This window comes from Nansenia antarctica (assembly GCF_963989245.1).
Source record: "Nansenia antarctica genome assembly, chromosome: 2".
Taxonomy (NCBI): domain Eukaryota; kingdom Metazoa; phylum Chordata; class Actinopteri; order Argentiniformes; family Microstomatidae; genus Nansenia; species Nansenia antarctica.
In genome coordinates, this window is record NC_137675.1 from 86,809,023 (window position 1) to 86,827,181 (window position 18,159).

General features: G+C 42.8%; 1 protein-coding gene and 1 pseudogene across 2 annotated transcripts; both read left to right on the forward strand.

Moving 5' to 3' along the window:
* Positions 1–4,242: 4,242 nt before the first annotated feature.
* On the forward strand, positions 4,243–8,947 carry LOC308150813 (sterile alpha motif domain-containing protein 9-like; annotated as a pseudogene). Its single transcript has 2 exons — positions 4,243–4,246; positions 4,350–8,947. The product of its transcript is annotated as a sterile alpha motif domain-containing protein 9-like (transcript).
* A 4,184-nt stretch (positions 8,948–13,131) lies between these two features.
* LOC308150814 (sterile alpha motif domain-containing protein 9-like) lies at positions 13,132–17,836 on the forward strand (the record flags this gene model as incomplete). The annotated part of the gene is made up of 2 exons (XM_080523606.1): positions 13,132–13,135; positions 13,239–17,836. The coding sequence occupies 2 exons, from the start codon at positions 13,132–13,134 to the stop codon at positions 17,834–17,836; spliced, it is 4,602 nt and encodes a 1,533-aa protein (XP_080379732.1).
* Positions 17,837–18,159: the final 323 nt, after the last annotated feature.

Genomic DNA, 18,159 nt, shown 5'->3' on the forward strand with positions numbered 1-18,159 from the left:
CAATATGATAAACCGGGGGACAAGAACCAGAGGCGACAGGAGAATATAAATGAAACAAGATTTATTGTATATGGATAAAGTAAACAGGTTTCTGTGAAACACTCAACTAAGGATTATTTTCTAGAAAATAGGTAACAAATCAATAGATGTCAAGTAACGTATCAGACTTTTAGGGAAAATGAGGACTAAACAGTAAACAATGAACAATGTGATAAGTAACCTAAGAGACTAACAAAACACAACACAGGCGACAACAAAAACATAACCAACACACAACAACCCGGCAACTTCTGTGTCTCACCCAGGCTGTGTTTGAAATGGCATACTAGCATACTCAATGAGTATATACTGCATACTGCCTACTAAATTCATAATAAGTATACTATATATATATATATACATATAATACCAGCCAACCATTTACACTGCAGTATGCATACTGCATCCCAGAATGCATTTCGCACCGGCAGGCAGTGGGGATTTTAAATCCTCCATTTTAAACCTCCATTGAAGTGTTAAACTTTTATGAAGTTTTAATATGTTTTCAGTCAAGAAAGTAACCATATATAGTCCCAAAATGTGTCCAGTTTATGTGAGGGACCTCGCCTAAACCAGATTTTCAAAATAACCCGATTATATATCTGATCTGACGTTTTTTCCCCACTTCTGTTCTCTAGCTACATTACGTTGCTTAGACAGAAACGTCGGAAGATATTAGCTAAACAAGTTGTAAAATGATTTGGGGGGCCAATATCTTTAGCTAGCTAAAGTAACTAGCTTAATTTATTGTCTTAGCAGTTGGTAAAAGAACAGGATTAAAATAAATATATATGAGCAATAACATGTTGTGGGCTTGCTGCAAGAACAATAACAACCAACTTGTCCGTCTGAAGCTACAATACTGGGATCATTCGTGATTGGGCTACAGGCAGTCAAATACTAGGCGAACGTGTGTGTAAGACACGAATAAACTTGGATTTCATGCATTTCATGATTTCATGCATTTCAAGTGGCATCTTTGTAATCATGACGACGTAGTCATGTCTAAGAATGCATTTCACCATGTAAATTCCCAATAGTGAAAATACCACCGCTCATCCGTGATCAGACTTAGCTGGGGTGCTGCAGCTGAAGAGTATCAAAAAGAGTGCAAAAAAGCAGCATCTGCACACTCAAATCTGTGCAAAAAAAAAAATGTTTATTGCCAGCTTTCGGTCTCCAGGCTCACGGACCATGTAAACAACAGCTGTATGACGAGTTTGTATGACGCAGTTTGACGAGACTTTTTATTTTATTTTTTAATTTTACCTTTATTTTACCAGGCGAGACAATTAAGAACAAAATTCTTATTTACAATGCCGGCCTGCAATAAGGGGAAAGGGGAGGGGGGCTGAAAGATAAAACATGTTAAAAACAAAGCACAATAAGCATTAAACACATGCATGTAACACAAACAATACAACAAAAGCACTAACGGACATCAATAATGGAATACAACAGTAAGCACAAAAAGCAGACAGGCAACACAAGACAATACAATACAACAAAACGCACTGGGACACAGCCAAAAAGCAGACAGGCAACACAAGACAATACAACAAAACACCTTCTACGCCCGGTTCGACGAGGGGCGAACGGAGGTAACCACAACACAGACACCACTCTCTCCAGCTCTCAGCAGCCTCACCCTCACAGAGCACGAGGTGAGACGCGTACTGAAGGCGGTGGACCCCAGGAAAGCCTCGGGGCCGGATGGCGTCCTGGGACGGGTGCTGAGAGACTGCGCCGACCAGCTGGCCGGGGTCTTCACCAACATCTTTAACCAGTCCCTGTCCCAGGCCACCGTCCCACCCTGCCTGAAAACCTCAACTATCATCCCAGTCCCGAAGAAAAGCACGGTGAGCTGCCTAAACGACTACCGCCCGGTGGCACTCACACCAATCATCATGAAGTGCTTCGAGAAACTAGTCCGGGCCCACATACTCACACGCCTCCCGCCCAACCTGGATCCATACCAGTTCGCCTACAGAGCCTACAGGTCCACAGAGGACGCCATAGCGACGACTCTCCACGCCACTCTATCCCACCTGGAGAGGGGAAACAGCTACGCGAGACTGCTCTTCGTGGACTTCAGCTCCGCCTTTAACACCATCCTTCCAGACAGGCTAGTGACCAAACTACTAGACCTGGGTCTATCACACTCTATATGTGCGTGGATCAAGGACTTCCTGACCGACCGCCCCCAGAGGGTGCGGGTGGGCCCCCACACCTCCACAGCCCTCAGCCTCAGCACTGGGTCACCCCAGGGCTGCGTGCTAAGCCCCATCCTCTACAACCTCTACACCCACGACTTCACCCCCATCCACCCCAGCAACTACATCGTAAAGTTTGCAGACGACACCACCGTGGTGGGATGTATCTCGGGGGGGGACGAGGCGGCGTACAGGGATGAGGTAGAGCAATTGAGCAAGCTGTGCAAGGTTAACAACCTGCTGCTAAACAAGTCAAAGACCCAGGAATTCATCGTAGACTTCAGGAGGAAAAAGTCTGAGATCCTGCCCCTGCTCATCGACGGAGAGAGCGTGGAGATAGTCTCAACCCTCCGATTCCTGGGACACAACATGCGGGATGACCTGGCCTGGAAGGACAACACTAAAGGCACCATCAAGAGGGCACAACAGCGGCTATACACCCTGAGATGCCTCAGGAAACAACACAACAAGAAGGAGATACTGGTGGCCTTCTACCACGGCGCAGTGGAGAGCATCCTCACCTTCGGCATCTCCAACTGGTTCCACAGCTGCACAACAGCGGAGAGAAACGAGCTACAGAGAGTCGTGAGAACAGCACAGAAGATCACCGGCGCCCCCCTCCCCTCTCTGGAGGAGCTGTACAAAACACGCTGTCTCAGGAGGGCCTCCAAGATCTCCAAGGACCCGACCCACCCTGGGCACGAACACTTTGTCAAGCTGCCCTCGAACAGGAGGTACAGGACCCCGGCCGCTAAGACAAACAGACTGAAGAACAGCTTCTACCACAGGGCCGTCAAGGCCCTGAACACAGAAAAGGCCTAAGTTCTGGGCCCAGGACAGTCCGGACGGATTGTATGGCAGCTAGTGCTGAGGCACAAACATGTACATGTTCAAGCCTGCAAACTGTGACACTTTAAAATAATGTGAAAAAATACTTTCTTGTGCAATATGACAACCCTAGTTGACTATCTGTGCAGTATAGTACAGTGGATTGTGTACATAGCCTTTATTGATGTAAACCAGCTCCTTACCTTCTTGTGATTTTATGCATCTATGCTTTTTCTAAAATGTGTTTCTTTTTTCCTTTCCTAAACACCAGGGGAGCCTCCCCTCCTAAATTTCGTTGTTTGGTACCTGTACTGTAGCAATGACAAATAAAGTCTATCTATCTATAAATGCACTGGGACACAGCCAAGCAAACACAACAATACAGCAGTAAGCACTGATACACAGTCAGGAAAGACAATAATACAACAATAAGCGCTGGGACACGACCAATCAACACAGCGATACAACATGGACACTAAGACAGCCAGTAAACAAACCAATACAACGACTGAAGAGATGCAATGCATTTTGGGGATTGAGTAGTTGAATGTACTCTGTATGGCTCTGTGTTAGATCCCAGATTCTGGAGATATGGGATCGCCACTGGCTCCAGAATATCATTCCAATATCTCACTGCATTGAGATTGCCTTCAATGATGACAAGTTCTGTTTTGATGGAATACCAACAGAAGAATACTGCAGGGGATTTTGGCACATTTTTGTTGGTCTGCTACCCACACGTTTAGCTGTGTTGCTCATTCCATGAATGCATGATAAGTTGTACCTCGTTGCTAAGGTGACTAATCAGGCTTTCCAACGATATAAAATACAATACCAATTGGTATTATTAAAGGGGAGGAATAATCGACCGAAATAACGTTTCCGAACTTTTTTCGAGGAGTTTATAACACTACTTTACATTGTTAGCAGGCTCACAAAACAAGCTGTATTAAATTTTTTCGAAAGAAATGTCCGAACATTAAATCGGATGGCGATTGCGGACCAATTGAACAGAAATTGTCACCTAATGTGCAGTTAATATTTTAAATTGATCCATGGTTTCTATCTATAACTGAGGATGACAGGAGATTAACAGTGTCTTTCTTCCTCAGAATGATTGTGCAGGTCCCTGATCAGTGAGGTTCTAGACTGAAGTACAACAATGGGTAAGAAACAGTTAAGAAATGTGTAATGATTATAATTTATATACTGTATGATGCTTATTATTATATTTGAACTTTGCTGTGCTTTGTGATCTAATTTTATTAGCGGAAGAAGTCGACGAGCTGCCGGTTGAAAAATGGGCCGAATCTCACGTGAGCTCCTGGTTAAGAACTATTGGCGTGAAGGAGCAGTACATAAAGAAACTTCATGAGGAGGAAGTTGATGGGAGAATCCTCCTTGAACTGACTGAGGACTTCCTGAAGAAAGAGACTGGAATGAAATCAGGACCGGCTCTGCTCATCGTCAGGAAGAGAAGTGAGCTTATAGACTCCAGGAAAAGAACCCAGGACAAGGAAAAGACTCAACCTAGCCTCAACCGTGAAAAGGGAAGTCAAAAGGAGCAGGGGTCAGCTCATCAGATTCCAGAGACAGATGAAAGTATTTCGGTAGAGGCGACACAAACATGTCTAGAGAAATCTGCCTCTGTGTTGACCACAAAAAAAGACTGCAAACCACGGCCTTTTGGCAAAGAAGGTATTCATTTCACGTATAGCAAACACAACGTTCTGCAACCCGAATCTGGTGTCATTGACCTAATAACCCCCTGTCATGAGTACAAGTCATTTGACATTGCTGCCAAACTGGACCGCACAAGGTTACAGGCAAAATTTGCCAAGGAGGTTCTCAAATTTGGCACTGGCTGCATGAATATCAGATCAAATGGCACGATACACTTCGGTGTGATGGACAGCAGGGATGATGCAGGCTATGTACATGGTGAGATAATCGGTGTTCCCGTTTTTGAGAGAGATATTTATGTTGATGCATTAGATCACATTGAGAGGAGTTTCTCTACCTCCGATAGGGAAGATGTGCGACGGTGCATACGCCCGCCTCAGTTCATCGAGGTGATGAACAGCACTGAGGAGAAGTACGTGGTGGAGGTTGACATTGTTCCCTCCGTTAGCATTGTAAAGAACAAAGTGTTCTCAGTTCGTCTGCCAAACTTCAAAGAGTCAGCTAACAAAATTGAGCATGAAAAGGATACAATCTATCGCAGGGTGGGTTCATAAACAGAGCCAGTGACTGATCCGAATGACTTCTACCAGCGAGTCAAAGACCGAGATGCTCAAAGAGAAGAGGCCGAGCATTGTCGTTTTGTCAACACGCCAGACATCTGCCAAGACCTTGGAAGGAAACTCACAATGCTAGTAACTAGTGGCAAGAAATTAATTGAGAAGGACAAATGGTACATTCTTGTCACAAACAAGTTCAAACCAGAAGACTTGAGCAGCATTGACTTCTTACTGAACATGAAAATATTCTGTGTGTTTGACTTTGACCCGGATTCCAAGCAGTCAGGATTCTGCAGTAAATACAGTCAACATCATGCCGCAAATCTGCATTTCATGCAGAACTACAAAATTCCAAGTGGCAAGAGCATTGAAGAATTTGTGAGTCACTTGCATTTGTTTGAGCAGACCAGCTGGATATTTTCTAATGGACGCAGCGATTACAAAGGAAATGAGAACACCTGCGATGAAATTACATGGATCAAAACAAAAAAGACACTCCTCAAAGAATCAGTGTCGTTGATCTCCAAAGAGATCTTGCCAAAAGGCACATTTTTGGTGATCTTCCTCCTTACATCCCTTGTCGAGAAGCCCCTCTTGCACACCTTTTGTGAGTTCTTCACAGACATGGAAGGTCATGAGGACATCATTTGCATCGCCGAATCAGAAGACAACTATCAGAAATGGCAAAGCTTTGCTGAGGGATCATGTGAAACAGAAACTCTGAACCGTTCTAGTGTGGTTGGGATGAAAATGAGCCATGTGGACGCGACACTGCAGCAAATTCAACCTGTAACCTCTCGAGCCACCAAGCACCTGCCTATCTATGTTAAAGGACAGTGCCTTCTTGAAACACGTGAGGAGGAGAGGATGTGTTCCTTGGAAATCCTGAGTGTTGATCATTACAATGAAACAAGTGATAAATTCATCAAAGAAGAGAAGGAAAACATTGATAGACAATTTTACCGTGGAGGCAGAGTGACCTGGTTGAACTTCTGGCTAGCTGAGAAGAAGCATGTAGGGGAGGTTATTCAAAGGGATGCATATGATGAAATATCCAAACTTCTCAGTGACACTATGAAACATGGTGTACACCAATTCCCTGTGAACAGTATCAACATCTTCCATCACCCAGGAAGTGGTGGAAGCACTGTGGCAAGGCAGGTGCTGTGGAACAATAGGAAAGACCTACGGTGTGCTGTTGTGAAGCCATCATGCCCTGTTGCCACTGTCTCTGAGCATGCTGTTCAGCTCAGAGAGTATGAGGAAAAAGATCCTCAGAAGTGTCTCCCGGTGCTTCTTCTGATCGAGGACTGCGATAAAGATTACCTTGATGATCTGAGGAATGAATTGGCGCTTGCCATCAACACTAAGAAAATCCAACAAGGAACACTGTGTTTTATCCTGTTGAGCTGCAGCCGATCCCATAATCCACAGAAGATGTGCAAAGACTCGCCACTGCAAAATGTAGCAGTCACTCACAAACTGTCAAAAGAAGAGAAAAGACAGTTTGCTGGGAAACGACAGAAGCTTGAAGAAAAGTACGAGCCAGAGTTCATCTTGACATTTGTCTTGATGAGTGAAGAATTTGACCGCCGGTATGTTGCACAATTTGTGAAACATTTGCTGCAAGGCATTGATCATGATTCAGTTGTCACCCGCCTCATTCGTTATGTGGCATTGCTCAACACTTATGTTCAGAATTCCTTCCTCTCACAGTCCCATTGTGAAGCCCTTCTTGCACTAACCTTCTACATGGAGAGATTTCGTCATCATTGTTTTGAGAAGTCACTGAGTGAGCCGGCCAAACTCGTTTTCATGCACCTGAAAGACGACAAGACACACATTGAATCGATTCGAATCATTCATCCACTTGTGGCAAAGGAAATCCTTCAGCAACTTCTAGGTGTTCAAAAGCAGCAAAGTGGGTTAGCCATGGATCTTCTCCATGAGGATGTGCTTTTTGAGCACAGGTTTGGAAAAGAAGAGTATGCAAAGTTTCTGAGAGATCTCTTCATAAGACGTTGCAGAGTAACTAAAGGTGATGAATCTGACAGTTTGTTCTCTCCTCTTATTGACCATGTGAGGGAAAAAGAATCCCCTGACAAGGCAATTGAGCTACTTCAGGAAGCGTTCAAACGTTTCAACAAAGATGCACTCTTTGCCCAGCAACTTGCACGTCTGAATTACTCCTATGAAAAGTTTGAGGAGGCAAAACATTGGGCAGAAATAGCAGTAAAAAAGATGCCTAAAAACTCCTACATGCTTGACACAAAAGGTCAGGTGTACAGAAGATGGTTCCATGTCAAGTGCAAAGCAATTGAGAAGGTAACCAAAACAGCTGAAAATACATCCGATGCTATTGAAATTGCACTGATGGCTATCGATTGTTTTAAAGAATGTCAGAAAGCTGCAATCGCAGACATGGACAGAGTGAACAATTTGGGCTTTTTAGCAGAAGTTGAAGTTGGATGCCAACTTTTGAAGCTCATCTTCTCATTGCAAATGTTTTCTGAAAAGAATGATGGCCGTTCTGAGTGTCTGAGGTACCTGCTTACAGATTACATTCCAGAGGAGGTCAACAAACCATGGGAGAATTTGCACAGCAAACTCAAAGACCTTCAAAAGACATTGCACAATGCCCTGGAATGGATATCTGAAGACTTGAGTTACTTCCAGACAGACACTGGTACAGATGACGAGGGGACAATTGAGAACTCTGAAATGGATATAAGCCATCCCAAGACTTGGTTGGTAAATAAGTCCTCAGTGTATGGAAAGTACTTCAGCAGTGCATCTGCTGTTCAAATCCAAGGTGAGTCAGACTCAATCAGTTTGACTCCTTTCATAAAACGCATGACAATCTGTCGTCTTGGTGGGGGGAATATAACTACAATCTTCTCCCTACTGACAGATCAGAGGGGTAAAGACCAAGTCAGGATCCTTGAGGAAATCATTTCTCTGTATCCCAATAACCCACTCAAGGCCAGACAGGATCAAACTGATCTTTCCAACTACATAGCATCTCATTTTGCCTTAAGTTGTCTCTCAACTACGTCTCCAAAGCTAGCTGCTCTGCAAGACCTTCAAAGACTCAGTCAGCAGTTTCCCAATGAAAAGCAGAAATGTCTGTCCAGTGCCCTGTTCCTGCTTACCTTGCTCTTCTGGCCAGAAGAGCATGACACGAAACAAGACAGAGAAAGCAAGTATGAAATTGTCCTGTCTGCCGTGAAATATCTCCGCGGAAGCTACTGGACAAAAATGAAGGATGTTCCCTTGAGACGGAGAAGGACTTACACACACTTTTTCCTAAGCAATGGAAGTGGATGGGACAAGATTGTCCACAGGAGCAAAGTTGGATCAATCACCACCAACCTCTCTGTGTCTGACAAGAAAACGAAGTGGCTTCTTTGGGAGGCATTGAAAAAGCCTGAAATCGCACAGCTACTGAAGACTGTTTCTGGCTGGACAGAGGATGGAAAGGTCTATCTTGATGGTCCAAATCAGAACAAGTTTGCTATTCCTCCTCTTCGTTCAGCCTCAGTGCCCTATGGCAACGAAAATGTCACATTCTACTTGGGCTTTACATTCCAAGGACCAGTTGCATACAACATTACTGTAAAGACATAGGGTGTTGACACAAGAAAGTATGAATAATGAGATGGAACTATACAAAGAAATGCCGCTTTGGCAATTGCAACTCCCTACTCACTGGCATCACCTCCCGCTCCCTCCATAGACTTCAGATGGTTCAAAACTCAGCAACCGACCTGCTCTCAAACACCTGGTCCCGTGACCACATCACTCCTGTCCTCCACTCTCTCCACTGGCTCCCCATCAAAGAACGTATCAAATTCAAAGTGCTCATCCTCACATACAAAGCCCTCCATAGCCTGGCCCCCCCTTACCTGACTGACCTTCTTCTCCCCCACCGCCCTACCCGTACCCTCCGATCCTCATCCACTGTTCCCCTCACTGTCCCACCCTTGAATCTCAAAGGCTTCGGAGACCGTGCTTTTTCACGAGCTGCACCCCGCTTCTGAAATTCTCTCCCTCAGCCACTCAGAGACTCACCCTCACCCTCACTCTCCACTTTTAAATCGCACCTCAAAACCTACCTGTTTTCCCATGCATACAACCTTCCCTACCCTTTACCATCTCCCCTAACCCTGCGGAAAAGCGCTATATAAATATAATGAATTATTATTATTATTATTATTATTATTATTATTATTATTATGAAATGTGTTGTATATTAAAGTGTGTTACAATTGCTACTGTCTCCTGATGTACATACACATAGATTTAACAATCATACAAACAAATGCAATAACAAATATAAAGAACAATGTCAAGGGAGGCTCTCAAAGTTTGTAAATACCTGTACCTGTCTGTTTCCATTTTATACTTAAAATGATTTTTATGGAGTGCCTTTACGAAATGTAAATCACAGTGTTGTAGACACACTGTAATTATGTAATATACTGTATACCCTAACTAACCCCACTGCATGGATGACCTGCAGGATCCACTGAGACTCTATGGAACAGTTTCACTGGCCTGTTTCAGTCAACTGATTGACAAGTTCTTGGCGGAGGATTGCTGTCTTTAAAAACGGTATGCAAATGTGTTATCAGTGTAATATAATCAGGGCACAGTTAAAAAAGAGACACTGCTCTCAGGATGCTTTCCCCCTGTATAAGTAAATGATACATTAACATTAAAATGTTATCTAAACCACATCCTGTGTCATAGTTTCTTATTATATATTATTAATATTTTGTAATGACAAATTCATTAACTATTGTTAAATGTTTCTCTTTTTTAGCAGTTAATTGTTTATCTTGTCTGTATTCCCAGTACTATTGACTATTATTTTCATTTACACCAACTCAGGTGTACAACAAGCTAAATGTAGCCTAATCATAAAGATATACTCTATACACATACCAAGCAATTCTACTATATATGACATGATGCTACATATCCCTTAGGCAGTGCAGTGATTGTCTTTTGCAAAATACAAATGAAAATCATTTTCTGATTGCCATTGCTGCTCTTGTCGATTCACAAACAGTTTTTAATATATATATTTAGATCCCTTACTGTACTTTGTGTTGCAAGTGATACTATTTGGTCCCAAGTAGTGTCCAGTTGGCTACAAAGGTCCTTGCCTTCTCTATCTGTGTGAATGTATTCATATTACCAGGTGTGGATTCATATGTATAAACTGGGAGGGGGGGGCGGGGAGCGATGACGCGCAGTTGTCAATGGTGACTGTATCTCCTTTCCTCAAAACCGAAACTTTCAATCATTCAGACGTTACGTGTTTATTATGCAATAAGGAAGGGACTGGACCGGCAAGCAATAAACTACGGCTGCGTTCGTAAATTCGCTCTGGAACTCGGGATCAGCACTCATGGAATGCCTCTTGTCCAATCAAATTACTTGGTCCCTTTATGACGTTGAACCCAGTGTGCGCCCCGGCGCTCTCAGAGCGAAATCACGAACGCAGCCTAACACTGAACATCAGCGAGACTGTTGGACTTCTGATCAGATCAACCTTCCAGGAAGGCGCATTTCTGCCTAAAAGTGTCTTGCGGAAATAACAATGAATCAATTCAATGAGGTGAGACAAAGTATACCATTTGCTGTATCTTGAACCTATAGCCGGTTAGATATCTCTGCTAAAGCATTTCTGACTGACAGAGAAAAGTAAATGAACGTCGTGGTTTGTGTTTTATGTAGTTTTGTTTTTATAATTTTTCATAGAGGTGATAATAATTATGTCCCGGTGGAGTCAGATTACAGCTCGTCTGTTCAAGGTAAGACCGACGATGTTTCCGCTTGTGCTTTTTTGACGACAAAACAATTAATGCAATGCTTATTGTGACATATCATACAACAACTATATAGATGTCAATTTGTTTTCAAAAAACGGTGGGAACTCATTACTTATTCTGGTCGGCTAAAAGTGTTTCCGCACTAAAAGTGCATTATCAAGCCCAGTATTTCCAAATGTATCTGATCGAATTTGGCGATTGGATCATATGGTAGAATTGTGGAGGCCCGTTTCAAAACTGAACAATTAGATCATTCGGATTCAGATTCGGAAATCCATCTGATCTTTAATCAAGATTGAATGTTGTTTTTGCCTATTTGCAAACTGACAGGTAGACTAGTACCTTGGATAGTTTTGATACTAAGTTTGAGGAAGTTGTCTTTTTTTGTCTTCGCAACCGTGGATCATTTAGGTCCCTCACTTGTTGTAACACTCCTCGCCCAGTAGATGGTGTGGTAGAGGCCTATACAAAGCACTGTATCTTCTGTGATCTTGTTCTTGTAATTATCTGGATCAGAATGATCTTATACGATAAGGTTTTTAAATACTGGCTCAAAATCAGCCCAAAATTATCCTGGGTAGCAAAAAATGGGATTACAGAATCCGGATCATTCTGATCCGTATTAAAACATTTTAAATACTTGACCCAGGGGACCAATCCTGCTGAGATATTTTGAAGCCGACTATACCATGTGGTCATGGTGAACTGCTGGGATCCAAAAAGCATGTTTCCCCATTGAAACCCATGTTAAACTTTGTACTCCATCTGGCAATATAACACTGTTTTGGACTGCAACTTTAGTTTCTAGTATTTGCTTATATATCTAGTCTTCTAGATCTGAGACCTTTTTCTATGTACACAAAAGGCCTATTTCTCTAAAATTGTGTTCACAAATTTGTTTAAATCTGTGTTAGTAAGCACTTCTCCTTTGCCGAGATATTCCATCCACCTGACAGGTGTGGCATATGAAGATGCTGATTAGACAGTAGGGATGCTCCGATCTGGATTTTTGGGGCCGATACCGATCACCGATATTTTTCCTCAAGATCAACCGATACCGATACCGATACCGATTTAAAAAAAAAATACATAACTGTAGGCCTACTGACTGGATAGCCTACATATTTTTTGCTTTTTAGACAAAAGTTTTGATCCATTAGGCACCAAGCAAACGCAGACCCATTTTTATGGCATAGTAAAAGTCTGGCCTATCACCCAGTTAGGGCCTGAAGCCCAAGTCAGTGATATGGCTGTATAAAAGACATCATAAACGTGGCCTTCATGGTTTACATACTGTTACATCCTCCTATGTTTTCTGTTCAGTTATCTGTCTTCCCCAGAAAAAAAAAAAAAAAAAAACGGTTTTTGCGATCGGCCATTTTTGCCGATCACCGATCGAGTCATTTGGAGTGAAATCGGCCGATTTAAATCGGTGGCCGATAAATCGGAGCATCCCTATTAGACAGCATGATTATTGCACAGGTGTGCCTTGTAGTGCCTCGAGTATGGAGGACGAATCGTGCCACAATGAAATACAATACACACATCTAAAATACAATATACATATCGAAATGCAAATGCAAAAATACGGAATATTTGTGCCAAAATGAAATCAATACAGCCGTATTGTATTTCGAGATGTGTACATTGCATTTCGAGATGAGTGCATTGCATTTTCGGCTGTATTGATTTCATTTTAGCACAAATATTCGATATTTTAGCATTTGCATTTTTATACACATGTATTGCATTTTGATGTGTGTATTGTATTTCATTGTGGCATGTTTCGTCCTCCATACCGTAGGCTGGTCACAATAAAAGGCCACTCTAATGTGCAGTTCATATTTTTAATTGATCCATGGTTCATCTCAAAATCTAAAACTGAGGATGACAAGAGATTAACAGTGACTTTCTTCCTCAGAATGATTGTGCAGGTCCCTGATCAGTGAGGTTCTAGACTGAAGTACAACAATGGGTAAGAAACAGTTAAGAAATGTGTAATGATTATAATTGATATACTGTATGATGCTTATTATTATATTTGAACTTTGCTGTGCTTTGTGATCTAATTTTATTAGCGGAAGAAGTCGACGAGCTGCCGGTTGAAAAATGGGACGAATCTCACGTGAGCTCCTGGTTAAGAACTATTGGCGTGAAGGAGCAGTACATAAAGAAACTTCATGAGGAGGAAGTTGATGGGAGAATCCTCCTTGAACTGACAGAGGACTTCCTGAAGAAAGAGACAGGAATGAAAGCAGGACCTGCTCTGCTCATCGTCAGGAAGAGAAGTGAGCTTATAGACTCCAGGAAAAGACCCCAGGACAAGGAAAAGACTCAACCTAGCCTCAACCGTGAAAAGGGAAGTCAAAAGGAGCAGGGGTCAGCTCATCAGATTCCAGAGACAGATGAAAGTATTTCGGTAGAGGCGACACAAACATGTCTAGAGAAATCTGCCTCTGTGTTGACCACAAAAAAAGACTGCAAACCACGGCCTTTTGGCAAAGAAGGTATTCATTTCACGTATAGCAAACACAACGTTCTGCAACCCGAATCTGGTGTCATTGACCTAATAACCCCCTGTCATGAGTACAAGTCATTTGACATTGCTGCCAAACTGGACCGCACAAGGTTACAGGCAAAATTTGCCAAGGAGGTTCTCAAATTTGGCACTGGCTGCATGAATATCAGATCAAATGGCACAATACACTTCGGTGTGATGGACAGCAGGGATGATGCAGGCTATGTACATGGTGAGATAATCGGTGTCCCCGTTTTTGAGAGAGATATTTATGTTGATGCATTAGATCACATTGAGAGGAGTTTCTCTACCTCCGATAGGGAAGATGTGCGAAAGTGCATACGCCCGCCTCAGTTCATCGAGGTGATGAACAGCACTGAGGAGAAGTACGTGGTGGAGGTTGACATTGTTCCCTCCGTTAGCATTGTAAAGAACAAAGTGTTCTCTGTTCGTCTGCCAAACTTCAAAGAGTCAGCTAACAAAATTGAGCATGAAAAGGATACAATCTATCGCAGGGTGGGTTCAAAAACAGAGCCAGTGACTGATCCGAATGACTTCTACCAGCGAGTCAAAGACCGAGATGCTCAAAGAGAAGAGGCCGAGCATCGGCGTTTTGTCAACACACCAGACATCTGCCAAGACCTTGGAAGGAAACTCACAATGCTAGTAAGTAGTGGCAAGAAATTCATTGAAAAGGATAAATGGTACATCCTTGTCACAAACAAGTTCAAACCAGAAGACTTGAGCAGCATTGACTTCTTACTGAACATGAACATATTCTGTGTGTTTGACTTTGACCCGGATTCCAAGCAGTCAGGATTCTGCAGTAAATACAGTCAACATCACGCTGCGAATATTCATTTCATGCAGAACTACAAAATTCCAAGTGGCATGAGCATTGGACAATTTGTGAGTCACTTGCATTTGTTTGAGCAGACCAGCTGGATATTTTGTAATGGACGCAGCGATTACAAAGGAAACGAGAACCCCTGTGATGAAATTACATGGATCAAAACTAAAATGACACTCCTCAGAGAATCAGTGTCATTGATCTGCAAAGAGATCTTGCCAAAAGGCTCATTCTTGGTGATCTTCCTCCTCACATCCCCAGTCGAGAAGACCCTCTTGCACACCTTCTATGAGTTTTTCACAGACATGGAAGGTCATGAGGACATCATTTGCATCGCCGAATCAGAAGACAACTATCAGAAATGGCAAAGCTTTGCTGAGGGATCATGTGGAACAGAAACTCTGAACCGTTCTAGTGTGGTTGGGATGAAAATGAGCCATGTGGACGCGACACTGCAGCAAATTCAACCTGTAACCTCTCGAGCCACCAAGCACCTGCCTATCTATGTTAAAGGACAGTGCCTTCTTGAAACACGTGAGGAGGAGAGGATGTGTTCCTTGGAAATCCTGAGTGTTGATCATTGCAATGAAACAAGTGATGAATTCATCAAAGAAGAGAAGAAAAACATTGATGGACAATTTTACCATGGAGGCAGAGTGACCTGGTTGAACTTCTGGCTAGCTGAGAAGAAGCATGTAGCGGAGGTTATTCAAAGGGATGCATATGACGAAATATCCCAACTTCTCAGTGACACTATGAAACGTGGTGTACACCAATTCCCTGTGAACAGTATCAACATCTACCATCACCCAGGAAGTGGTGGAAGCACTGTGGCAAGGCAGGTGCTGTGGAACAATAGGAAAGACCTACGGTGTGCTGTTGTGAAGCCATCATGCTCTGTTGCCACTGTCTCTGAGCATGCTGTTCAGCTCAGAGAGTATGAGGAAAAAGATCCTCAGAAGTGTCTCCCGGTGCTCCTTCTGATCGAGGACTGCGATAAAGATTACCGTGATGATCTGAGGAATGAATTGGAGCTTGCCATCAACACTAAGAAAATCCAACAAGGAACACTGTGTTTTATCCTGTTGAGCTGCAGCCGATCCCATAATCCACAGAAGATGTGCAAAGACTCGCCACTGCAAAATGTAGCAGTCACTCACAAACTGTCAAAAGAAGAGAAAAGACAGTTTGCTGGGAAACGACAGAAGCTTGAAGAACAGTACGAGCCAGAGTTCATCTTGACGTTCGTCTTGATGAGTGAAGAATTTGACCATCAGTATGTTGCACAATTTGTGAAACATTTGCTGCAAGACATTGATCTTGATTCAGTTGACACCCGCCTCATTTGTTATGTGGCATTGCTCAACACTTATGTTCAGAACTCCTTCCTCTCACAGTCCCATTGTGAATCCCTTCTTGCACTAACCTTCTACATGGAGAGATTTCGTCGTCATTGTTTTGAGAAGTCACTGAGTGAGCAGGCCAAACTCGTTTTCATACACCTGAAAGACGACAAGACACACATTCAATCGATTCGAATCATTCATCCACTTGTGGCAAAGGAAATCCTTCAGCAACTTCGAGGTGCCCAAAAGCAGCAAAGTGGGTTAGCCATGGATCTTCTCCATGAGGATGTGCTTTTTGAGCACAGGTTTGGAAAAGAAGAGTATGCAAAGTTTCTGAGAGATCTGTTCATGAGACGTTGCAGAGTAATTAAAGGTGATGAATCTGACAGTTTGTTCTCTCCTCTTATTGACCATGTGAGGGAAAAAGAATCCTCTGACAAGGCCATCGAGCTACTTAAGGAGGCGTTCAAACGTTTCAACAAAGATGCACTCTTTGCCCAGCAACTTGCCCGTCTGAATTACTCCTATGAAAAGTTTGAAGAGGCAAAACATTGGGCAGAAATAGCAGTAAAAAAGATGCCTAAAAACTCCTACATCCTTGACACAAAAGGTCAGGTGTACAGAAAATGGTTCCATTTCAAGTGCAAAGCAATTGAGAAGGTAACCAAAACACCTGAAAATACATCCGATGCTATTGAAATCGCAGTGACTGCTATTGATTGTTTTAAAGAATGTCAGAAAGCTGTAATCGCAGACATGGACAGAGTGAACAATCAGGGCTTTTTAGCAGAAGTTGAAGTTGGATGCAACCTTTTGAAGCTCATCTTCTCATTGCAAATGTTTTCTGAAAAAAATGATGGCCGTTCAGAGTGTTTGAAGTACCTGCTTACAGATTACATTCCAGAGGAGGTCAACAAACCGTGGGAGAATTTGCACAGCAAACTCAAAGACCTTCAAATGACATTGCACAATGCCCTGGAATGGATATCTGAAGACTTGAGTTACTTTCAGACAGACCCTGGTACAGATGACGAGGGGACAATTGAGAACTCTGAAATGGATATCAGCCATCCCAAGACTTGGTTGGTAAAGATGTCCTCAGTGTATGGAAAGTACTTCAGCAGTGGATCTCCTGTCCAAATCCAAGGTCAGTCAGACTCAGTCAGTTTGACTCCTTTCATGAAACGCATGATCATCTATCGTCTTGGTGGGGGGAATATAACTACAATCTTCTCCCTACTGACAGATCAGAGGGGTAAAGACCAAGTCAGGATCCTTGAGGAAATCATTTCTCTGTATCCCGATAACCCACTCACGGCCAGACTGGGTCAAACTGATCTTTCCAACTACATAGCATCTCATTTTGCCTTAAGTTGTCTCTCAACTACGTCTCCAAAGCTAGCTGCTCTGCAAGACCTTCAAAAACTCAGCCAGCAGTTTCCCAATGAAAAGCAGAAATGTCTGTCCAGTGCCCTGTTCCTGCTTACCTTGCTCTTCTGGCCAGAAGAGCATGACACGAAACAAGACAGAGAAAACAAGTATGAAATTGTCCTGTCTGCCGTGAAATATCTCCGCGGAAGCTACTGGACCAAAATGAAGGATGTTCCCTTGAGACGGAGAAGGATTTATGCACACTTTTTCCTAAGCAATGGAAGTGGATGGGACAAGATTGTCCACAGGAGCAAAGTTGGGTCAATCACCACGAACCTTTCTGTGTATGACAAGAAAATGAAGTGGCTTCATTGGGAGGTGTTGAAAAAGCCAGAAATAGCACAGCTACTGAAGACTGTTTCTGGCTGGACAGAGGATGGAATGGTCTATCTTGATGGTCCAAATCAAAACAAGTTTTCTATTCCTCCTCTTCGTTCAGCCTCAGTGCCCTATGGCAACGAAAACATCACATTCAACTTGGGCTTTACATTCAAAGGACCAGTTGCATACAACATTACTGTCAAGACATAGGGTGTTGACACAAGAAAGTATGAATAATGAGATGGAACTATACAAAGAAATGTGTTGTATATTAAAGTATGTTACAATTGCTACTGTCTCCTGATTTACATACACATAGATTTAAAAATCATACAAACAAATGCAATAACAAATATAAAGAACAATGTCAAGGGAGGCTCTCAAAGTTTGTAAATACCTGTACCTGTCTGTTTCCATTTTATACTTAAAATGATTTTTATGGAGTGCCTTTACGAAATGTAAATCACAGTGTTGTAGACACACTGTAATCATGTAATATACTGTATACCCTAACTAACCCCACTGCATGGATG